The 14,957-nt window shown below is 49.2% G+C and overlaps 5 protein-coding genes across 5 annotated transcripts; 1 reads left to right on the forward strand and 4 right to left on the reverse strand.

Annotated features, from left to right (window-relative positions):
* Nucleotides 1-85: 85 nt before the first annotated feature.
* Nucleotides 86-1,828, reverse strand: ASPWEDRAFT_35866 (DUF3237 domain-containing protein). The gene is made up of 5 exons (XM_040834314.1): nucleotides 1,549-1,828; nucleotides 941-1,453; nucleotides 566-886; nucleotides 221-515; nucleotides 86-169 (listed from the first exon to the last, which is right to left on the reverse strand). The coding sequence occupies exons 1-5, from the start codon at nucleotides 1,615-1,617 to the stop codon at nucleotides 141-143; spliced, it is 1,227 nt and encodes a 408-aa protein (XP_040691924.1). The 5' UTR covers nucleotides 1,618-1,828; the 3' UTR covers nucleotides 86-140.
* Nucleotides 1,829-3,846: 2,018 nt separating this feature from the next.
* ASPWEDRAFT_168171 (Rad21/Rec8 N terminal domain protein) lies at nucleotides 3,847-6,410 on the reverse strand (the record flags this gene model as incomplete). The annotated part of the gene is made up of 6 exons (XM_040830261.1): nucleotides 3,847-4,605; nucleotides 4,676-5,248; nucleotides 5,301-5,781; nucleotides 5,868-6,197; nucleotides 6,263-6,299; nucleotides 6,392-6,410. 6 exons carry the CDS (start codon nucleotides 6,408-6,410, stop codon nucleotides 3,847-3,849), a joined length of 2,199 nt encoding a protein of 732 aa, XP_040691925.1.
* A 654-nt stretch (nucleotides 6,411-7,064) lies between these two features.
* Nucleotides 7,065-8,777, forward strand: ASPWEDRAFT_317264 (uncharacterized protein). Its single transcript, XM_040833575.1, has 2 exons — nucleotides 7,065-7,151; nucleotides 7,216-8,777. Exon 2 carries the CDS (start codon nucleotides 7,288-7,290, stop codon nucleotides 8,677-8,679), a length of 1,392 nt encoding a protein of 463 aa, XP_040691926.1. The 5' UTR covers nucleotides 7,065-7,151; nucleotides 7,216-7,287; the 3' UTR covers nucleotides 8,680-8,777.
* argEF (bifunctional acetylglutamate kinase/N-acetyl-gamma-glutamyl-phosphate reductase) lies at nucleotides 8,619-11,906 on the reverse strand. Its single transcript, XM_040834316.1, has 3 exons — nucleotides 9,453-11,906; nucleotides 9,148-9,388; nucleotides 8,619-9,090 (listed from the first exon to the last, which is right to left on the reverse strand). The coding sequence occupies exons 1-3, from the start codon at nucleotides 11,856-11,858 to the stop codon at nucleotides 9,035-9,037; spliced, it is 2,703 nt and encodes a 900-aa protein (XP_040691927.1). The 5' UTR covers nucleotides 11,859-11,906; the 3' UTR covers nucleotides 8,619-9,034.
* Nucleotides 11,907-13,232: 1,326 nt separating this feature from the next.
* Nucleotides 13,233-13,993, reverse strand: ASPWEDRAFT_35870 (SNAP receptor SNC2). Its single transcript, XM_040834317.1, has 3 exons — nucleotides 13,852-13,993; nucleotides 13,413-13,644; nucleotides 13,233-13,358 (listed from the first exon to the last, which is right to left on the reverse strand). Exons 1-3 carry the CDS (start codon nucleotides 13,963-13,965, stop codon nucleotides 13,339-13,341), a joined length of 366 nt encoding a protein of 121 aa, XP_040691928.1. The 5' UTR covers nucleotides 13,966-13,993; the 3' UTR covers nucleotides 13,233-13,338.
* Between the last annotated feature and the right edge of the window lie 964 nt (nucleotides 13,994-14,957).

A 14,957-nucleotide genomic window follows, 5' to 3' on the forward strand; every position in this document is an offset into this window, starting at 1 on the left:
AAGAAGAAAAAAAAGTTAAAATGACTAAAAAGCGTGTCGCAAGATCGACTTGAAACGAAGAAAAAACCCCATTTTTCCCATCACGAAACGAAGAGTACTCGCTCAAAAAACGGACAAAACAGCTACAGCATCACGGAGGGTTAGTTGACGCGGAATGAATCGAAAATAACTTCTGTTTGGTCAGCGAGCGTCTTTCCAGTTGGGGATATGGTCAACCAACCTTCATGTCCTCGGCGGCAACCGCTGGCAATCCACATCAACGTGTTGACAAACGCATAGCGTTCATCACCAGTTTCCATGGAAAGGTTAACACGGTATTTGTATGTGTTGGGGTTGACCGCGTCCACCGTATTCGGGTCATTAACCTTATCCAACACATCTTTGGCGCCAGTCAACCATCCGTCAGTCTTGACAATCAGGTAGGCTGGCGGCTCATCGACGGTCTGCAGCATGTAGCTCGCCCGAAGATTTGTTGTGGACTCTTTGGTCACAATCTGCGAATCCTGCCCTCCAGGCTACACCCCCCAGTTAGTCTGAAAGACACAAAACTAGAATTAGCACTCACCAAAATAATTCCCTTCCCCCATCGACCAGCCCATTGTCCACCAACAAGAGAAACCCAATCCCTCTGGCCCCACAGGCTCTGACCCACCGCGACTTTCGGGTTTACCTTGATGCTCATACGGAAATCCAATTCGAGAGTCGGGGCCGGGATCTGTAGCGAGCGGGCGACGTCGTTTTCGGGGAAGGTATGGAGGAGGTTATTGGCAGGAATCGAGTCCTTCATGACGCTAAGGTAGGTGGGACACTCGAGCAAGTGCTGGCGCTGTCTGCTGGTGTTTTTGGCGCGAACCTGCTGACAGTAGATGCATTGTACGGACAAACACTGTTCCCCGGTCAAATTACAGCTCCCTGGGAGGCCAAGTGAACCATATCTTACCTTGTCTTCCTCTTTGGCACGGAACTCGACGAAGGCAGCATGGACGTCGTCCAAAGGCGGGGCGGGAAGACTCGAGGTGGACGATTTCGACTTGGGTTTGGGAGTAGGGCGAGACGGCTGCTGGGACGCAGAGGCAGAGGAGGAACCTGGGGGTCCGGTGGGAGGGCCCGGGGTAGGCAAGGGAGCGCTTCGTTGCATGTTCTGTAGCGGGGTCTGCATCGGGGTGGCATGGGGATTGACGCCGTTGGTCATCATGGTTCCGTTTGGCGTAGGAAGAGCACCAGGTCCTGGACCGGCACCGGCACCGGCCGCAGTGGCCGTAGGTCCATTGGGAGTTGCCGGATATCCATTGGTAGGGCCGATGCCATTAGGCGTTGGTTGTGCGGGTTGGGACTGAGGCTGAGGAGCGTTGGGGTGACCGCGAAGACCGGGACATTCAAGGAGATGCTGCTTCTGACGCGAAGTGTTCTTTGCGCGAATCTGCTGACAGTAGATGCACTGGACGGAGAGGCACTGTTTCAAGCAAGGCCCAAACCGAGATGTTATGTCAGTGACGCTGGTGTTGAGCGGCGGGTTGAAATATTACGCGAAATACACAAGTCACGCACCTTATCGTCTTCCTTGGCGCGGAACTCGACGAACGCCGCGTGAACTTCCTGGTCGACGGTCCGACCCATGTTCACGGTGAAAGACTCGAAAAAATCGATGGTGATAGCTGTACGAGAACCTGGGGGAAACAAAGATGAGATAAACGCGAGACTCCCGGATGATGGCGATGGATGGAGGACGAGGGAGGACGAGGCGAGGCAGCAAGACTCGGGAGGTGAAAAGGAAGAGAGGGTTTTGGCTGGGCGGGAAAAGACGAGAACGAGACGAGACGAGACGAGACGGTGGCGGTTAATTACGCGAGGTCACCTTACCCGTCACGTAATTTACCCAACCATCCATCTACTCTATTCTATTCAGCCATACTTATACTGATATTTATATTCATTTTCAGATTAAATAATGTATATTTAAAATCCGCCTAATTATCTACTATTCTTATTGTATAATTATCCCGCTCGGAGTATTGGAAGAACGCGTCAAGTTGCTGCCCTAGGCATCAGCAAAGTCTAAATTTATCGCGCGGCAGAATTACAGCCCACCAGAACTTAGGCAAGAACAGGAACAAGAGCTATTCAGATCAACGATATTATCAAGAACGGCGATGGAATAGATACATTCGTCATTCATCATCCATCAATTACTAACGCGTTGCTCCATTTACCAACTACCCCCATGGATTCATCCCATGTATCATGTACCTTAGGCATGGTATTGACTGTTTTTACCTAACCCTTACAATTCGTGTACGGTTACAGCTTATCGCGCGAGATCTCAGGACAGACACGATGTCTGAAGTATCCGATCGATAAATTCAACCGTTAGAGCAGAATGAATTAATAGATCAAATGCTGTTAAATGTGCCATTTTAACTTTTGAAAAAGCAGATAAATCTGAGTAGCTCGACAACGCGTTATGCAGCAAGTGTTGGTCGTACTTGATTATTGCAGATGCTGTGTAATAATGGCACAGCCACCACCACATCTCGCGTTGTCTGTTCTTCTTCTGCTGGGCGTGACTTAGGTCCAAGGCGCCTTGGGATTCATGCAAGAACCCGGAGTTACATTGATTAATTGTTTCTTCTATGGCTTTTCTGGCTATTGTAGAGCCAGTCTGAAGTATAGATCCATGTTGATGTATTATTACTGCCGTATATCATACCGGGTATGGTTTGTCTGATCATGACCGTTTGGTGGTTTTTACAGCTGGCGATCGATGAAAGAATGTGTGACCGTTGTTTTACAACACGTGATTTACATCTATATTTATTCCATATGAGTACCTACGATCAACTAGCAAATAAAATGATGATTATTCGAAAGTTATCCCAAGACATTTAAATCCAGCGTATCCCACGGCATGGCCATGCTCAGACCCTGTTTGACCGTGTCCTGTCCGTGCTCGCCTTTGGCAGCATCATACCGTCCCATGTGGACATCTTTAACAAACCCCCTCGTCCTATTCGCTAATTCTCTCTTCGATCTGCTGTAGATCAGTCTGTAACTTGAATGATGAATCTCGATCTGCCATGCGGCATGGTTTTTTTCTATTATTTTATCCATGTTTTATTTCATTTCATCTCCCCTTTGACTTTTTTTTGTTTTTTCCGCGCACCGTTGCCCAAAGATTGAAACCCCCACGAGGCCATCGGCTCAGCTGCATCCTGGTGTTTCGGCCAGTTATCAAATAGCTTTTGGTCATCAGATGATCAAGATGCCCAACAGTTGTTTCGGTCTCGTCATTTTTTGTTGGCTGGTTGTGTGGGACAGCTCAGATGCAAATTTCCGAGTGGCTTCACGGCGTCAAGGTGGTATGGATGGAAAGTGGAGGCGCCTCTATATTCACTCGAAGCAAAGATACCTTATCAAACTCATTCCACGTAGAAATTAAAAATCTTCAATCGATTTGCATAAAGATACACACAAATATTAGATAGCTCCTTCCACGGCCTTTGCTTTGCCTTGCCTTGTAGATCAGAACCAATAAAAGATGAAACTTGCCGATGGATCGAATTTAATGAAGAAAAAGAAGAGAAACTGTAAAAAGAAAACCCATTTGAAATCCATCGTAATCCCCGAAAGTCCTTTTTTTAAATCGTGTCTTCGTATCAGGTCGAAAGTACAGCCCAGCTGTCTGTCTGACCTGCGATATTTAGATCATCATGCATAAATGTGAAAATAAAATAAGCGATTATTAACGACATGCATAACAAATCCCGAGAAAGAAAATTAAAGAAGAAGAAAAAAGTACTCTTCACAAGTTCAAGTCCTATCGGTCATCTGTGGTAGGTAGTTGGCTGCCTACATCCCCGACAGGCGTACAAAGATCTCACCATAACGGTATTGAGCTCCATTTTCTTTGCTGCTAAAATCTTCGTAAGGTTCTTGATAAACGTCCAGGAATCCCTTGGTGGCGAGAGTCAGAATGTGCATTAAACCATGCGTAGCCACAGGGCGACTAGTTGTACGAGGTGGAAGTAGGGCTGACAAGGCGATCTTGTCAAGCCTAGAGGAGGTCTGACGACGTGGCGTGGAGGGGCCATTCGATTGCGTGTCGTTTTCTTCTGGAAGAGATTCCATTTGAGTTGTCATGAAATCGAGGAAGTTGAGACTTTCCTGGTTCACGTTGGATTTGAGAAGCTTGTCTTTCATAGCTCTTTGCTTCCTAAGCACTGGTCCGCCAGTCCCGCTTCCAACTTCTGCATTGTGGTCTTGATCAACGTCGGTGTGAAGATATTCGCTTAGGTCCAGGTCCCCAAACATGCCCATGTCATCGTCGTTTCCAGGAATCGAAAGGCTGCTGAGTCCCTCTAGATCGTACGGGAATCCTCGACCAGCGAGAGGACTCGCACTGGTAAGACGACTACGAGAACGGCCGTAGCCTACAGAGTCAGGTAGCCCGCGGGATGAGAGATCACTGACACTCCCAAACCCACGGAATGCCTTTGCAGCAGATGATCCGTGTTGAGAACTTTTGATAGAAGCTGTAATGTTCCACGGCATAAGAGAAGAGTGATCGTCACGGAGGGCTGACGAGGCGTGGCGCCCAATTTCAACATCCTATGGCTGTGTTAGATTTCCAAACAATACGCAGGATGGAAGTAGTGGAAGGAAGGTAGAGTATACGAACATCCTGCATGACATCGTCATCTTGTAGAAGCCCGCGGCCGACCTGGTCTTCTTCGTCTTCCCTGCGGCGTACTCGTCGGCCCTCAGATTCCGGGTCATTTTCGCCATCAGAAAAGTGACTGCGTTTCTTTCCTTTGTGTGTTTCAGGATGAAGAGTAGCATAAAGTTCTTCTCCAGAGAAAATACTTAAAGGGTGCGGTGCACGGGAAGCCCCCATCCCAACACCCACGGAGCCGATTCCCTGGCCAAAGACCCAAAAGACGGCATTCTTCTTTGCCTGGGTTGGTATCTTGTTTTGTTGCTTCTGCTTGAAGGCAGCAGCCATGTTGCGTACGTATTCATTGTTCAGCTGGGCGAGTTCGGTATTGCGAAGTGCAATTTGGTTGTCAGCGACAATGAACTTGATGTTTCTCCTCTGACGCATGGTGGCTTGATTGTTTTCTGTAGCGTTTTCAACCTCGACGATAGATTCAGAATCAGAAGTAGGGTTCTGTCTAGTGGGCTTTGTGTTGGTAGCAAAATTATCGCCTCCATCTTGGATGACAATTTCAGGGTCTTCGTCAACTAGCATCGGCTGGTGTTGTCAGATTCAAGTGATTGCAGTTCATTCACTGCGCGGAGCATACCTGAAGGTCCCAAGAAAAGTCGTCCTCACTCCCTCTTACTTCACCAGTGAGGGGTGATTCACTCATCGGTCGGCTTGCCCTATTTTCTCTCTCTTGGTGCTTTGCATCGAGTTCAATTATATTACCGTCTTCGTCGAATTCAAAATCAGGCTGAAGAAGCACCCCTTCCTCTTCTCCAAGTCCCAAAGTTGATATCCTGCCGAAATGGCCTATTCTCTGAACGGAGCCACTCATGTCAGTTCCAGAAGCATATCCCCCAAAGTCTTGCATATAACCCCCAGGCGATATGTCTAGTTGCAGACGTGCATTCTGTGAAAGAACTGATTGACTGATATCAGGAGTTCTCACACAGGCAATACTAGACTGCTGGGTCGAGGACGCTTCAGTTGTGATGTTGAATCGTGAAAGGTCGATACCCAGACCAGGTATGTTGATCTCCGGCATGAAGGATGGATCGTAAGGGAGGATAAGCTGCTCAGGTCTGAGGTTCATTTTAGTACAGCTCGATCAGATACTAAAGCACATAGACTACAAATCGGGAAGGTATATTTCGCATGGGAAACATACCTAGCCTTTCCAGCCATCGGATCCAATCCTCCTCCTGGTATGGACCTCAGCATCGCTCTCATCTTGTCATGCATCGCTTGGACATCGGTAAGCGTATAGCCACACTGCTGATTGTATACCCTCGATACGCCGTATCTAGTCATCATCTCGTCAGTGGTATCACTTGTCTCATGTAGCAGGACCTCGTACAGTAAGCTTCCCTGGAGTCTCAGTGCCATTGGGGCTTCAGGCTTCATAATGACATTGCAAGCTCTAGGAACGTCCACATCCAGTATAGCCTTCTTGTTCACCTTCCTGGTGACGGATTTGGAGCCGAGCGTGGCAACCAGCCTGGATGATTGTCAGTTCAACCATCAAGTATTGGGCTTCTATTGGAGTCCCAAGACTTCACATACCATATCGTAGCAACACCATGCTCAGGGGACGTGAGAACTACAGTAGATAAAGCGTCAGAAATCTCATATTGCAGATTGAAACCTCGATGTACCAGCCCGAAGATGAAGCTGGGATGAAAGGCAACTTACTCTCGTGACTGTAGAACATCTTGAATCTCTTCTTCTAGTATCGTGGACGCGTTCCTTTCGTTACTCCAGGCCTTTCCCTACACAATATGCGCTATCGTGAGATGGATTGCAGATTGTCTTTGCAAGTCTGCTCTGTCGTAAAGGTTAGCAGACAAAAGGCATACAGATAGATCTCTGGTTGCACAAGAATGATACTGACATCGGATGAATCAAGCAAGCAAGGTTCTTCAAGTACCCGTAGTTCTATGCCCCTGATAGATCCACGACAGAAGAATAAAGAGATACACCCAGTCTCCCCAGCCGACTTTCCACGCCGTCCAGACTGATGTAATTGGAAGAAAGCCGCAAGTCAATCGAATGGCAATGTACTTGTGATCCTCAGAGACTCGAGATAGAAAGACGATGGACATGAGAGTATAAGGTAGAGAACTGACGCGGTGACGCGTTGGACTAGGCAGAGGTAACGCGAAGACCCAAAGAGGATAGAGTGGACGAGGCACAAAGCCCAAAAGGGAAGAGAGAAAGAGCCTCTATTTGGTATGGGTGAGAGTCTAGATTCTGGAGGGTCAATCATCGCTCGACAGTACCAGGCTAAGTTCAGCAATCTACACATTATCTGGCCGTTGTGCCTCTCTCTGATCATTAAATAGATACCTGCATTACATTCTGAATATTCAAAAGGCATTTATACTACAAATTCGGTGGACTTGCTGATTTGCATTAGATCAGTGGTGGGTCGGGGTGATCAAAGCTCACTGTGGTGATGATGGCGCACCCCATCTCTAGTAGTTTGTACCGGGCATGCTAACGCTTGATTCTGACAGAACATCTCCTGCGCCCTAACCCATCCCAAGATATTCATAAAAATTTTTTGCAATTGAAAGAATGCGAAGACCATGATAAAATCATTTTTCTCGCTGATGAGGCCGCCCTTACTCTCGTCCACCTCTTTCTCTCCCTGTCCGCTCTCGCCATATCTTCCCCATCGAACATCCCGTGCATTCTCTGCTTCCACCTTCAAATTAATGTCGTCACCCATGGAAATGAGCCCTATCCTATATAGGCCTATTGAATACGTGGAGAGAATGGAATATTACGAACCTGGAGGGTATCATCCAGTGAAAATCGGAGATTACTTCCTCAATCGCTATCGGATAGTCCATAAGCTCGGCCATGGCACATATTCAACCATCTGGCTTGCTCAAGACGAGACATCCAACAAAAATGTGGCAGTCAAAGTGTGCAGGGCAAGCTTCAACGCCCTTGAGATTGGTATGCTGGCAAAGCTATCAGCCCCTTCATCAGACAGAGGCAGAGCTATCATTCCTTCCATCTTGGATAGGTTTAACATCCAAGGCCCTAATGGGGATCACGTATGTCTGGTAACCAGCCCGGCAAGGATGAGTGTCTCTGATGCGAAGAAGGAATCATGGATTAGCCTCTTTCAACTTGAGGTAGCACGGGCGATAGCAGCACAGCTTGTGATTGCAGTCCAATATATCCACTCACAGCGGTTCGTCCATGGTGACTTACACCAGGGAAATATTCTATTTCTACCATCTTGTGAATTCACTGCTGAACTACCTACTGAAAAAATATATAAGAAATATGGCGAGCCAGAATTCGAGCCAGTCAATCGCTTAGATGGCCAAAAGCTGCCGACAGGGGTACCAGAACACGGTGTAGTACCTATCTGGCTTGGAGAAGCAAGTGAAAATGTGACTCTTCTAGAATCAAGAATCCTCCTTTCAGATTTTGGCGAAGCATTTTCTCCAGCGCAAGAAAAAAAGTTCGAGTCTCATGCACCTCTCTTAATCCGTCCCCCAGAAGCTCGATTTGAGCCTACAAAGTCTCTTACTTCCTCGTCCGACATCTGGTCACTCGCATGCACGATTTGGGATATCATTGCCCAGAAAACACTATTCGAAGGGATCATGACAGACGAAGACGATATGACTTGTCAGCAGATCGGGCTACTTGGCCCGTTACCGACCGAATGGCAGGAAAAGCATGGAGAATCAATTCACCAATCCAAATACCTAAATCGATCATTAGAAGGCCACTTCGAAAAGACCGTGCAGAAAGCGCGTATAAGGGCGAGGATGCCGAGTCTTGGGTCAGAGGAGCAAAATGCTCTGTTGTCGATGTTTCGCTCGATGCTGTCCTTTAAACCGGAAAATCGACCATCTGCTCAGCAGGTTCTTGAGTCCGAATGGATGGTGAATTGGGCTTTGCCCGAGTATGAAAAGATTCGCAACAGTCAATGCTATATGTGGCGGTGGTTATAAAGAAAAGAAGCAGCTTTTATGTGAACTAAAACTTCGAAAAACCCCGAAACAAGAAGACTATGTAGGGCTCTAAGGATGAATGGAAACAAAAGAACCAAGTTCGTTATGTAAAGGATGCGAGAGGTATAACCAAAAGTTTTACTCGACCACCTACTCATAACAACTGATCAAGGTGCATCCAGCTGGGTATGAAGCATGCGAGAAAGATTTGCAAAAGACAACTTAAGCTTGAAAGACTTGACACCGAACAAAACTTGTTTATTTCAAAAAAAGAGCTCCATGTTTAAAATACTCCACGCACCAGCCCTCTTACTATATCAACATTATATAGGGCAAGTTTACTTAACACAACACATTATTCCAGAGGGATACCCTCGTACTCGCCGTAGCCGAGAGCCAGGTTCATGTTCTCTGTAAAACTCATTAGCATTGTCCATACTGAAGAGGTTGAAGATTGGAATAACATACGGAGACATTGAGTGGCAGCACCCTTGAGGAGGTTGTCAATGGTAGCGCAAACGACAACACGCTTGCCGCTAGAGTGGACGGCAAATCCACCAACCTCAACGCCATGGCGACCAGCGATGTCCTTGACGAGAGGGGCTTCACCAACAATCTTCACGAGCTTCTCACCAGCGTAGCGCTCCTGGTAGATGTTACGGATGTCACGGGAGGTCATCTCCTGCTTGAGAGGAATGCTGATGGTGTGCTGAATGGAGTTAGTTATCATGGATATTGGAAACGTAAACAGTCCTAGATAATGGAGTACATACCGAAATTCCCTGGAACCAGACAGCAACGTGGGGGACGAATGCAACAGGGGTTCCAAGCTGCGAGCTGATCTCCTTCTCGTGGATGTGATCGGTCAAGCTATAGGGGATTAGGTTGTTGGTGAGGAACTCAACGTCGTTCTTGGGGCTGGGCTTAGTGCCGGCTCCAGAGTATCCGGAGACACCGAAGGTGGTGGGCTGTCCACCGAGGAAAGGAACCAGAGGGGCAATTCCAACCTGGGCAGCGGTAGCGTAGCATCCAGGGTTGGAGATACGACTGGCCTTGGCGATGGTGGAGCGGTTGACAAGCTCGGGAAGACCGTAGGTCCACTTGTTGTCGAAACGGTAGTCGGCACTCAGGTCAACGATAACGTTGCCCTCCTTGGAGCCTTGGTCGACGGCGTCGACGAAAGGCTTGCAAACACCGTTGGGGAGGGCCATGACCCAGCAGTCAACGTCTCCGTTCTCAGACATGCGGCGAACGTCGTCGGGGCTCAGGTTCTCGTAGATGATCTCACGCTTCTCATAACCCTGCAATTTCTTGCCAGCCAGCTCGCGAGAAGAAACATGGCGCAAGTCCATGTGAGGGTGGGCGTTGATCAAGCTGATCAGAGCCTGGCCGGTGTAGCCACGAGCTCCAATCAGAGCAACCTTGGAGGGCTTGTTGTTCGACATGTTCTTCTCACCAAGGGGAGGGTTGGGGTTGGTGGTAGCGTAAGTGCGGACGGAGTTGCCGAATGCCATGGGGCGAGCGAATCGAGAAGCCCGCAGAGCATTGCTGGACGAAGAAAAGGCACGCTTCTGCTCAGCGGAGGCACCGCTAGCACCGAAGCCCTTACCCAGGATCTGAGTGGCGGCCTGGGCAGCGCGGTGGAGTCTGGATTCGAGGTTGATGTCACCGAACATCTGGCGGCCGTTCTTGGTGAACTCCTGCACCAATTGCTTAACCTCCTCGCCGCTCTCGATTCCGTACCAGAAGAGAACCTCGCCCTCACGGCTCAAGCTACCGTCGGCCTTGTCGAAGAACCAGGTCAGGTTCTCGTCATCCTCCTTCACAGTCCAGACCAACTTGGGGAAGTCCTTCTTAATGCTAGCGAAGACGTTGTCGGCAACGTTTCTCAACCATCCAGACTTGGTGATGGTGAAGGTAGCCAAGTGGGCCAGGGTGGATTCCCGCTGAGGAGGCAGCACCACGGCCAGGGCTTCCATAGGCTCGTCAAAGAAGACCTTGAAGTCACGCTCGGCGAGTCCTTCGACGTAACGGTCGACGGTAGCGCGAGCATCGAGTCCTTCACGGTCCCGGACAAGGACATCCTTGAACTTCTGGAGGTCCTCGAATTCGGACAAAGAGGTCTTGGTGTGCACCTTGTTGCCTCGGCGGATCAGAGTACCAGCTCCGGAGTCGGTGAACAATTCCTTCTGCAAGTCACCAGGGTGGATGATGGCAACGCTGGAGGTGCGAGGCAGGTCGCTGAGGAGATCCTTCATCTCCTTGATCTTGAGGCGGGTACCGTGGCGAACCCACCATTGGCTCATAAGGTGCTCGTACTCCTCATCCAGGTTGATGACGGAGATCTTCTCACCAGTGTCACCGTTGAACAAACCACCCTTCTCGGCCAAGTAGACGATCTTAAGGGGCTGGAGAGCACGCGCCAATTCACCGGCGGCGACATCAGCGTTGACGTTCAGAACCTGTCCATCGGGGGTCTCGGCCATGGAGGTCAAGATGGGAAGGCAGCCAGCCTCAATGGCAGACTCAATGGGCTTCTTATCAACTCCGTTGATCTTGCCAACCAAGTTGTACCTTTCCTTGTCGAGGTAGTCGGCGGAGAAAACACCAGCAGTAAGAGGGCGAGCCCGAATACCCATGCGCTCCAGCTCCTCGGTCAACTTCATGTTCTCCTCCAAAAACAGCTTTCTGGCGAGAGCCAGAGTCTTTCCATCAGTCACACGGATTCCATCCTCGAACTGGGGCTCGACACCGGCGGCCTCCAACATGCGGTTGAGCTGAGGACCAGCGCCGTGAACGACAATTGGGTAGAGTCCGACATGGTTGAGGAAGGCGAGGGCAGACGAGAGGGTCTGAAGGTGCTCGGTAATGATCGCACCACCAACCTTGATGACGGCGAACTGCTGAGAAGACACCGAGGTGAAGTGAGAGAGGTATTGCTGAACCTCGCGCTTGGACCCGATGTTACTCAGCAACTGGACGACGGTCGACCGGGTGGACGAGAGCTGGGGGTCGGTAGCACGGGAGTATTGACGGCTCTGCAGCAACGGAGCTGCAGAGGCCTTCAGCGAGTTCAGAGCAGTAGGAGAGGACAATCTCGAGGGGACACGCGGTGCGGAGAGGGCTCGGAGAGGCTTCCCGGTGGAAGCTCTCCGCACAGCACTGCGAAAGGAAAGCATCTTGTCAACCAGCATGCGGCAGCTTCAATGCCTTGGGAGAAAGGAAATCTAAAACGGATGAAGACACCCGACACAGTTAGAAAGCTGAGGTAGATCAAGTGACAATGGTGGAAGGGGGAGGTGCGGAGAGGAGAGTTGCGGTTTCGCAGGGGATTTTACCGCACTCCAAAGAGTTTGATCTTTCGAGATTGGTTATCGGCCGTACCTCGGAGCGGATGGCGGTGCTTTTGGAAAAGACGCTCGCACCCGCTGAACTGCGTGGTTTTTCTAGCCCTCTTGTCTACCCAAGATCAGGCCGAGTGTAGCTGAAGGCACCACCGAGGAAAATGAGGTATTTTAAAGGAATGGAATCTCTGGGGGGAAACGGAGAGTAAAAGAAGAGGGGAAGAGTGGGAGGGAAGAAAAGGCGGTTCTGCGACCAAAAATTACACTATCCTTGGCTGCGACTTTCGGATCGGGTGTTGATCCCCTCCCACGGGCGTGAGTCAAAGGGCAAAAGAAAAAAAATGGGATACGCATTATTGATTCTGGATGGATTCTACGGCCCTGCATTTTTAATCCGATCGTTTTGCGCGGCATTAATTATTGCCCAGGCTTTTTTTTTTTTCTTTTTCTTCTTTTCTATCCCCCATTTTTTGAGGGGGAGAAATTCAACGCAGCATGCAGGACGCACCCAACGTGTATTGTAATTTGAGTCTTCGTATAGAACAATTAATACAGAAAAATGGATCTTCAAGGTGAAATTAAATTTTCACAATCAGATCACGGGAAAGAATCCTATTAGGCTATTTCATCTGAATAGATGGATAACTGCTCCTCCCAAGACCGTAGCCGAGAGATTGCTGCAGTGAAGAACCGCGTTGATGGAGCCGATTCCAGAATCCAGACGTCACTTGAGCATGCGATTCCGGTAGTGCACTGGGTCTTTTTTATCTGATCCTTTAGTTTACTCGTTTATATTAGCTAAAACAGTCAATTCCAGGGGAATAGCACGTTTGATCGCTTGGCCCTAGGAACACGCGACTCTCCACTCTCCAAGACATTGCGGTATGAAGCGCTCGTGTCCTTGAATTTCTATCTACGGGACCAATCTCCACCGACTCCAAAGGCATAGTCTCCGAAAAACAAGTCCACCGGGACGGTAAGGGCGGTATGGCAGATAATTCATTATAGGCTAGGAAAGACATAAGAGACAAAGAAAATGAAGAGCAATAACGTACTCAAACACACAGCACCGGAGTATCATTTACATCTTCACCGTCGACGAATCGTGACATGGCCCATCCAGAGAGGTTGATCAGCCCGTGGTGTCGAAGGTGTATAGGGACAGAAAACTTGGTCGTGAGAACAGTAGGGAGTTGACGCCCGAGAAACAAAAAACAGAAGGTATTAGCGGCTGAAAACAAAGCTCCACGAGCTCAAAAATAAAAACCAGCTGAGTAAACATCCATTCCAAAACGTGACTCTCGTCAAAGTGGTTTTAATGCTTGGATGCGATAACTATCAAGATTGTTAGTCGGCCCTTCAGACCATCGTACTGGGACGGGAACCTACCAGAGGGGACAATGATCACCACAAGCAGAATAATGACACAGATGACCAGGCACACCCGCATCTTCATGTCCTTCCACCACATCTGTTTTCTCACGCGATTGGCACCCCTGCGGAATCCCTGGGCCGATGTGGCCAGGTTATCTGTCTTGTCCTGGAGAGAGTCTAGACGCTCGCCACGTTCCGAAACTTTGAAGATGTTCGAACGCATAGTGTCGACGGTTTCCTGGATTTTCTATTGCAGAAGGAGAAGGTTAGCGAAAATCCTCAAGCCAGCATGAGCGCCCGTCGCAGAACAACCCGATCTTGTGGTATTGAGGGGGGTTGAATCCATGGACAAATTACGGGTATTTTGACAGCGTTCGACATTTCGTCAACACCATCATGGCCATTTTAGTCCAGTGCGATCGGTACGGAAGAAATCACAGGATGAAGGGCTCACCTTGTCGATTTCCCTTGTCTTGGGGTCACCGTTTTGCCCGGTGGTAGCACCGGCCCCGGCGGCGGCATTATTGGAGCCGGATGGGATATAAGGGTCGTAAGGCTGTTCAGACATGACTGCGATTGAAGAAAGGTTTAAAAAAGCGTTCGTATAGAAATCGTAGACCCTAGTGGATCACCAGAGACTGGCTGAGGGTGCGAGGTATTTGTTTTTCCTGCGGAAACAGACGATGGTCGGAGCGACAGAGTCCAGTCAAAGCCGACGAGATCAGGGGTATCAAAATCACGGAATCCAGTCGATCGGTATGGCAGGAGGAAAGAGAGAGAACAGGCGGGATGAAGAAGGATGGCGTTGCGGTGGTGAGGTGACAGGGTGTGATGAATCGCCTCCCGCCTTCTGGAGATGGAAGCGTTTCGGTTCTGTCGGGGATCCTGCACGTGACTTTCTATGCCGGGTGCTTTGGGGAAAGAAATGTCCAGGCAGCTATTTTTGTCTGATTTGGTCCAATCAAAGGGCCACCCATAAATAAGAAGGACTAGAATTATTGGGAACTATTTCATTTAGATTTGAGACAAAGAAAGGTGGTTATGTATTATTCTTCGTCTTATTTCTGCACACTGCCATGGTTTTTCATCGGGCATGATTCCAGGCTGCCAGTATGCTATTATTATGATTTCCATCTGACTGCTGGGCTTAAACTGGCCAGCCAATTTGCCAATGCGCGCTGACGTTGCTCGAGGGACGGCACGGCAGAGAGGCTGTGCAGAGGGCATTTTAACCGCCACAGCTTCACGTGGCGGTCCCTTTGGGAGCCAAAGTCTGGATCAACAGAAAGGCCGGGACGAGAAATCGGGAGTCGATCGACACCGTGGATCCTGTCAACAGACAGGGACTGCTGATCATGCAAGTTGATCGATTGATCTTGTTCTCTATCTCAACACGGTTTCTCACTGCAGAAATGCAGCCATCTCTCCATCATCCCGTCTAGCCATTTACCCCAGCATGTTTCCCCCTATTCTGTTTGCTCACTAAAACAGTCATGATGCCTGAGCCAAGCCTCGTGATGATTTGCCCGTCACACAGCGGGGTCCCAGCCAAGAACACCT

Source organism: Aspergillus wentii (assembly GCF_001890725.1).
Source record: "Aspergillus wentii DTO 134E9 unplaced genomic scaffold ASPWEscaffold_2, whole genome shotgun sequence".
In the NCBI taxonomy this organism is placed as follows: Eukaryota; Fungi; Ascomycota; class Eurotiomycetes; order Eurotiales; family Aspergillaceae; genus Aspergillus; species Aspergillus wentii.

Coding starts and splice junctions, on each gene's coding strand:
- ASPWEDRAFT_317264 (XM_040833575.1), top strand. CDS start 7,288: ATGATAAAATCATTTTTCTCGCTGATGAGGCCGCCCTTACTCTCGTCC.
- ASPWEDRAFT_35866 (XM_040834314.1), bottom strand. CDS start 1,617: ATGGGTCGGACCGTCGACCAGGAAGTTCACGCGGCGTTCGTCGAGTTC. Junction 1,454..1,548: donor GCGCCAAGGAAGACGATAAG/GTGCGTGACTTG, acceptor TGCTTGAAACAG/TGCCTCTCCGTCCAGTGCAT. Junction 170..220: donor TTGCCGCCGAGGACATGAAG/GTTGGTTGACCA, acceptor ACCAAACAGAAG/TTATTTTCGATTCATTCCGC.
- ASPWEDRAFT_35870 (XM_040834317.1), bottom strand. CDS start 13,965: ATGTCTGAACAGCCTTACGACCCTTATATCCCATCCGGCTCCAATAAT. Junction 13,645..13,851: donor AGACAAGGGAAATCGACAAG/GTGAGCCCTTCA, acceptor CTTCTGCAATAG/AAAATCCAGGAAACCGTCGA. Junction 13,359..13,412: donor GGTGATCATTGTCCCCTCTG/GTAGGTTCCCGT, acceptor CAATCTTGATAG/TTATCGCATCCAAGCATTAA.
- argEF (XM_040834316.1), bottom strand. CDS start 11,858: ATGCTTTCCTTTCGCAGTGCTGTGCGGAGAGCTTCCACCGGGAAGCCT. Junction 9,389..9,452: donor TCTGGTTCCAGGGAATTTCG/GTATGTACTCCA, acceptor AACTCCATTCAG/CACACCATCAGCATTCCTCT. Junction 9,091..9,147: donor TGCTGCCACTCAATGTCTCC/GTATGTTATTCC, acceptor TGAGTTTTACAG/AGAACATGAACCTGGCTCTC.